The 8,116-nt window shown below is 28.2% G+C and overlaps 1 protein-coding gene across 1 annotated transcript; it reads left to right on the top strand.

Annotated features, from left to right (window-relative positions):
- Positions 1–4,113: 4,113 nt before the first annotated feature.
- Positions 4,114–5,175, top strand: LOC131640453 (gibberellin-regulated protein 14-like). Its single transcript, XM_058910845.1, has 4 exons — positions 4,114–4,218; positions 4,309–4,362; positions 4,601–4,640; positions 4,733–5,175. Exons 1-4 carry the CDS (start codon positions 4,147–4,149, stop codon positions 4,915–4,917), a joined length of 351 nt encoding a protein of 116 aa, XP_058766828.1. The 5' UTR covers positions 4,114–4,146; the 3' UTR covers positions 4,918–5,175.
- The last annotated feature ends 2,941 nt before the right edge of the window (positions 5,176–8,116 follow it).

Below are 8,116 nucleotides of genomic sequence, written 5' to 3'. Positions count from 1 at the left end.
TGTCACCTCTTGACCAAAAACTGTATCGTGGTTCCAACCTTTATCACATGTCGCTTGTGAGAGTTTCTCGCATACACTTCATGCTCGTGTTTCTACAAAAATAAAAACCACACATCACCACTTTTGAATACTAAAACCACATACATATATAACCAAAACATTCTTGAGAAAAGCTCACCATTTAGTACACAAACTCTGCCCTGATATCTTTCTCACTTATAATTGCCGAAGTTAAAGTGAGAATGCAAAGTTTCACAATGCAAAGTTTCCATGCCTTTCTTCAAGATGCCAACACACGTTTCTTCTGAAAGTGAGAAGTTCGAGTAGCTCGCTTTCAATTAGAACGTAAAACCCTAACATCCAAACCGAGTAAGTGTTTGTCCTACCAGATTTTTCACTACTAGTATACTCACATCAAAATCTAACTTGACTTTGTTTGTTTTGAGTCACAATCGTAATGCTTGTCTCTCTTACTTCAGGTACGATAGTTGTTTTATCTTTGACCATTGAAACTTCTTTATTTGTTTTAGTTTTCTTTTGTTATTTTAATCTCTATTAAGACACTCAAATAAAAACATTGTATATTTGTATATTAATTGGAAACATGTTATATGTGTTTAGTAAATATGTTTCTTGTAATAGATCCTCTTAATTAGGTCCCCTTTGCATCATGTGATTTTTCATTGAAATGGTCTCCATCAATAAATTAGCTTGCTTTATGTGTACAAAAAAAATTTTCCACTAAATATTATGTCTCAACAGAATAGTAGTAAAAGGGCTTGGTTCTGCATTCATTTCTTAGAAATTCTAAAGTAAAATTTTCTAATATTATGAAATTTTAAGGGGGGCTCTTGAAGCTTCGAGGCTTTAATGTTTTCATTTAAGATTCTGAACAAAGATTAGAACATCACATCTTTTTTTTTTTAGTATTTTTTAATTCTTTAATGTTGAATATGAGATGCTAGTTAGTTTCTAAATATGTCTATATTTTCTTCTTTAAAGATTACTGAAACTATCTCTTCGTTTTGCATTTTGATTCTTTTTGGCTTTTGAAAATTTCTATCTTTCATCATTCTGTGCAGTTTTTTTTGGATGGTAGTTGACTAGCTAACCACTTTCATGGAAGAATTGTTCACTTTAAGGTATATCCCTTTCTACAAACATGGCATAAATGAGTATATGGGAAAATCTCACCATTTTTTAAACAAACTCTGCCCTGGGAAAATTGAACTAACACAATTTATTGACTTTTTTTAAAATAGTAAAACGAAACAAAACTAGCGGTATTAACAAATGAAGTTAAACAAATATAGATGCTGGAAATCTAATTCAACAAGAAGTATAAAATAATTTAATTTAGAAGGGGTGGATATGGGTTCTTGTTGACCAGCATACCCAACAAAGCCGAAAAAACTAGGCAAAGTTGCAGATTTACAGCGTTTGGCAACTGTCAGCTGAATACATTAAGAGAATGTGCATAACTTTAACTTGATTTTAGGTTGATGATGTTCTAAATGATTAAAATGGAAGAATGTGTACCAGATCCAAAAGGAAGAAATGTTGCATTTTCACTTGGATCGTTTAATGCAGACGAGCTGATTCCATAATCAAGCTATTTTTTAGAACCTAGATGAGATATCAATATCAAAAGATTAGCGATGGTATCGAGTATTGCAATAAAGGCACGTCATGGTAGTAGACATAATCCTTCTGTACCAATTGAACCGGAACAACCAATACAGCTCCAACAGGTACGGTTACACCAGTTGCAAATTTCAAGTCTAACACAGGGACCAACATTAATGAACAAGTAGTTAAATTTCCACATTTCAAGGATATGAATATAGTCCTTGCATATATTGCATAATAATCTATGCAGTGAAGAGTGAGCAATATCTCACCTTATGTCCATATATCCACAAGTCCAGACATCACTAATATATAGGTCAAAAAACACTAAAGATTTGTAAGACTCAACATAAGGATGGAAAGACACTCGTAGTAGATGTTTGCTTTGAATTTGGTTGGTAGGACAATTATAATCGAGTTATATTCAAAATCAATATAAGTAAACTCATTGTGGCATTTCAACAAACACCTTGTTTACAAAAATCAGTTTTTCAATTATTTTCAACACAATTTAGCATGAAAACATCAAAACATAATTATTCTCTTCAAATCAATTTTGCTATGGCGGAACAAAACACAAGCTAACAACAGAAAGCGAGAATCGATTAAGAACAACAACAACTTACAAGGACAAGTCACTTGATTGCTGCTCCTAGTAAATTCCTTTTGAACTACGACGGTATCCACGTTCAGTAGTTGAAGGTCACTAGACACAAAACCACGTTCAGTAATCGATTAATTAAAGTGCTTTTGTGATGAACTACAGAAATGAATAGGATGAGAAAGAAACAATATTACCACTGTTTAATTGGCGTCAAGATTATGCTCGAAGAAGAAATTTGGAAGTGAGAAGCTCTCGAACAAGAATGTGCAGAAATGAGAAGCATTTTAGTAACGAAGGTGAGACTGTGAGAGGCGCGATAAGTGAGAAGCGATTTCGGAAACCATTAGGTTAATCAAAGTAACTATTAGTGGAAAATGATTTTAAAAGAGTAATTAATAGATTATATATAAGTTTTGTTTCAGAATTTTAAAATCTAAAGTTATTGTCTTAGTGGTTGGTTCCTTGGTAGACATATATACAAACAAGGGTTTGATACCCATAATTTGAGTTTTATTAGATTTTTTTTTTTCAAAATTCTCATAGCTTTTACTTTATTAAAAAAATTAAGTTTAAAACTAAAATTTAAATTTAAAAATAACACAATTCACATTAAAAAATTAATTAATATTGAATAATTAATTATTAAAATTTTATAAAATTAAATAAAAGGAAAAAATATATTAAATAAAAACATATTTTAGTAATAAGTAAAAATTGTTATGATGAGAATAAATTAAAATAATATTTTATTTATAATAATTGACTAATTGTTTTACAATCTACAATTAATTTTGGTCAAAAATTATTTTGTGAGCAAAATTAATTTTTGTTTAAATAAAAAAATTATTTTAATTTTTTGTTATCATAAATAATGTAATTATTTTTAATGGAAATAGTAATATTTTTTAAAAGTATAAAGTTAATATTGTTTGCTTAAGAGTAAAAATCAATTCTATATTTTTTTTGTCTAATAGGACAATAGTGATGGAGTAAAACTGTAGGTAAAAGGGGTATTTAGTGACAAATATTAGTGATAGAGTAAAACTGTAGGAAAAAGTGGTATTTAGTGACAAATATTAGTGATTTAGTAAAACTGTTGGTAAAAGAGGTATTTAGTGACAAATATTGAGCCATCACTATAAATGAGTGTCACCGAAAGTCAATTTTTTTGTAGTGACTACAACATATGATAAAAAAATAGAATTAAAGGTATATAATATAAATGTTTCAATTTATATTAAGCCGATTTTTCAAATTTGGGGCCTAAAAATCGGAGGCCCTATACGATAGCACTCCTTGCACCCCCACAGGACTGGCCTAAAGTTTTGATTACCCTTTTCTAAAATAAGTAGATGAAAACATTACTTCGAATTAAAAATAATAGTATCTCTAGAAGGTATCGTTTGCATTGCATTGCATGCATGCATATTGAAAGCTTCAAAACGACAAATGTCGATCAAAATTATCAAAAACAAATGAAAGAAACTCTCTGTCATTAACTATACAGCTAGCATTAATAAATGCCATGTCAAGCCATGAAAGTTGAGACCATACGAGGAAGGAGAAGCTGCCCCGTATGAGATATGACAGAGCTGAATTACTCACCTGGCCCCATCCCTTCATCAATTGGTCCAATATGCAACCAACATCAATCATATTAACATCATAGCTAAATTGCATGAAAACATAAGAGGGTAAAATAGGAATAGAAAAACAGAAAATCACCACAATCAAAGCACTTTTGCTAGATGACTAGATTATCTTTTAGCTTACAAATCCCAAGAAGCTCTCTAAAGTCTAAACAATGACAAATAGAGATAGGGTATTATGGTACTTTCAACAACAGAATCACTAATATAAAACCATGTCTTTGTTCCTTAACATAACATAATATTGATAGTGTTACTTTCGAGATGGAGAAAAATAGGATGTGTTTGACATTTTTGCTTATGATAACTGCATTATTGTTGTTCTGCATGGCTAAGGTAAAGTGCTCCAAAACTTATAATCCATTCCTCTATATTCTTTTAATTGATAAAAATTACTTTTGTTGAGGATTTGAGCTTAATTTACAGGTATCATGTGATGATTCTAGTGTCCACATTCAAGACCAAATTACTGATTTTGAGGTTGCATGCCTTCTTATCCAGCTACTTATTCACACTTTGTATTCTCTCTGGTCTATATATTAAGAAGAACAAAATTATTTTTTAAATTTATTGAATAATCAATGTATCTAGTCTATATATAAATTCAAATACAGAAATTATTTAATAAATTTAAAAAATTAATTTTCTTTAATAATAAGGACAAGATCAGAGCAAGCATTAATTTTATATTCTAACCTTAGGTTATTTTGTGTTGAAGGTGGTAAAAGGACCCAATAGAAGGCTTTTGTTATTTGTTGGTATGATTTCAATTTGCTTAATTTCTTCACTTCATGAATTATCACACTACTCTATCATCTATAATTTTCTCACTTTTTTTTTTGGTTTAAAGACTGTAGAACAATGTGCAGTGTGAGGTGCAGTATGCATTCAAGGAAAAACGTTTGCATGAGAGCTTGTGGAACATGTTGTTTGAGATGCAAGTGTGTTCCTCCGGGTACTTATGGTAACAGAGAATTGTGTGGAACGTGTTACACTGGTATGACCACTCATGGAAACAAGCCTAAGTGCCCTTAATTCAACCGGGACTGGGTTTCCCTGTGGTCAGTGATTCATGCATTAAGAATATTAGTGGCGTTTTGATCAAGATTAGCTTCTATGCATTATAAGTATTTGTATTAGTTTGTGTACTTTTTGCGAGTTATAGGTATTATCCTTAATGAGATAGATATGTCCTTTATGAGTTTATGGATTATGTGAGATAGTAATGTCTTTTATGATGTACTTGTGATAATTTTATTTTGATAACAAATTAAATTAGTTTAGATTTTCTGAGATTGGGTAGGGCTGTTAATGTTTATTATCTATTTAAAGTAACAACAATGCTATTCCTACACTACCATCATGTTGACTGCAAGTGTGAATAGTTAAAATCTCATATTATCTATGAATGGATTGAATGTTAGATTTATAAGAGAGATAACTTATTTATCTATTACCTTAAAGTTTTGGGTTGAGATGTGGTGTCTCCCTCTCATGTAGTTCTGGATAATGAAATATAAAATATTGGTTAGTTAATCTCATAATTTTATATCCTTACCTCTTAATATAAAAAAAATTATAAATTAATAAAAATATTTTTTTGTTTTTTATTTTTTAAATTTTTTATTATTATAATATTTTACTGTTCACCATAGTAAAATACGGTATAGTGTAAAATTTTGGTGTGGGAATATCATTTTCCTTAAATTAATTGCAAATTCATTTGAAAAATAAAACCAAATTAAGTGGGCTTTTATTGGCACTCGTTTGTAAAGCTAAAAAGGTGGATGTGAAGAAATTAGATGTGATTTAGCTAGCCACGATTTGGTCCATATGGTTAGTAAGGAATGGTATATGTTTTGGGAACTTCTATGGTGAAGTCACACAATTGACTTCTTTGACGAAGTTATTTTAATTGATCAATAAAATAACATCATATACCACATTTTATAGTGCAGAAAAATTATGGTGAGTCTTTTATATGAAATTGTATATTAGTCTTCCGTTAATAATAATTAAAAACTAAAAATAATTTTTATTTAAATTTAATTGAGACAATAATTTTTATTTGACAAAATTAATTTTATAATTTAAATGACAATTTTACTTAAGTAATTTATTTTTTATTGTAATTAGATAAATTTAAGATAAAAAAAAGGTGATTTATTTATTTATTTTTCTATTTATTTATTTATTTTTCTATCGTCGCACTGTCAAAGACAATCACACCGAACTATTATGTAGCAGAGCTTCACTATACAACACGATTATGCAATTTTGAGTTCAATCGGTGTAATCGATAACGTGTCTCACTACATAAAAAAAATTAGTATATATGAATATGATTTTGGTTTATATGTGGAACTTACTTTGTATTTTGATCAAACACACATGTTTCATGTATGGTAGAGAAAAATTCTCATTCAGATTCGTGGGGATGACTTTTTTTAATAGATAGAATTAAAATTAAAAAATAATATAAAAATAATAATTTTTTTACTTTCAATTTGTTAGAAATTTAATTGCAATATTAATCACCAAAGCAAGTCAATTGTATGACTTTACCATTGATTTAAAAGTTAATACAATCAATATTAATATATTATATCATAAAAACATTTACAAATAAATAAGTTGTTGTGGAGTCGAAGAATTGATATCCAACAAAGTAAATAAAGAGTGGTTTTAGATAGCACAAAGTGTGTCAAGTCGAAATATTAAAGAAAGAAAAACACAATAAAAGAGCCAACAAAAAATTCCAACTAACAAAAAGTCAATAGAAAAAGGCAATTTCTTTATGCACCTATATAAGGGAAAAATACCTCTTATATTTTCAAAATACCTTCGGACATGCATATCCGAAGGAACCCTAAAAATATTTGAGATTTTGGTTAATTTAGATATGCATATGCGAAGACACCCAAAAAAATTGTGTGAGATTTTTTCGGATATGCATATCCAAAAAAATTCCAAAGAAATTAAAATTTTTTGGATATTGGTTAATTCAGATATGCATATCCGAATTAACCAAAATCTCAAATTTCTTTAAATTTATTTTAAATATTTATTCTTTAAATTATATATTTTCTTTAATTCATTTTAATTATTATTTAAAATTATTGTCATAATATATACTATCTTTGTTAGTTTTAATCAAATGGTTTCATTTAAAAGTTGGGGAATTAATAACTTACTTTAAGATATTTATAAGATATTTATTGAGAAAATATATAAAAAAAATTATATTTAAAAATTACTTAACTTTTTAAGAATTTAAAAATTATTTTTTTTAAACAAAATTTTCTTTTTGAAAAATGCAATATTTTATATTTAATTTTACAAAGATAGTATATATTATTATCTAAAATCTAGAAGAACCAAATAATTTATTTTCTCAATAATTTTCTTTAATTAATTATAAATTTTAATTTTGTTATAATTTTCTTTAATTAATTTTATATAAAAAAATGTGTTGATTTAAATATTTATTAGGCTAATATTATTATTATATCTTGATTATAATATTATATATTTAATAATACATTTTAATATAATTAAATATACTATTAATTGTATTGATTCACCTTGATTTTAATTTTTTTAATAAATATTGAGTTATTTCGGATATACATATCCGAAAAATTCCAACATCAAAAATTGGAATATTTCGGATATGCATCTCCGAAGATACCTCTTTCCCAAAAAAAAAAGGTGACTTCCGATATGCATATTTGAAGTCAACTTTTTTTTATAAAAAAATGTGTCTTCGGATATGCACATCTGAAATCACCCCATTTTTTTAGAAAAAGATGTTTTCAGAGATACACATCCGAAATTAGAAATATTTTAAGACTTTCACAGCAGATCTGTAAGAAAGTATATGGATGTAAATAGAAATTTTCATAGAAAAAACAACTATACAGAAAAATTCAAGCAACAAAAACTCCTCTTTTAAAGGAGTTCAAGCTAGAGCTCAACCACCACAACTACAAATAATAAAACATAAATCTTTAGGAGAGGAAAATTTCTTTACCCACCTCCCTATGGGGTTACCCCCAGCGAAATCCCCCAATTGCCCCTGCTTCGGAGATGCATCTCCGAAGTTTTTTTTTTTGAATTTTTTTTTACTTCGGAAATGCATCTCCGAAAACACCAAAAAAGTGGTGTTTTCGGAGATGCATTTCCGAAGTCAAAAAAAATTCAAAACTGTGAATATTTCGGAAGTTCATTTCCG

Source organism: Vicia villosa, unplaced genomic scaffold (genome assembly GCF_029867415.1).
Source record: "Vicia villosa cultivar HV-30 ecotype Madison, WI unplaced genomic scaffold, Vvil1.0 ctg.003142F_1_1, whole genome shotgun sequence".
Taxonomy (NCBI): Eukaryota; Viridiplantae; Streptophyta; class Magnoliopsida; order Fabales; family Fabaceae; genus Vicia; species Vicia villosa.
The sequence above is the reverse complement of the archived record's forward strand: the minus strand, read 5'-3'. Positions and strand labels throughout refer to the sequence as shown.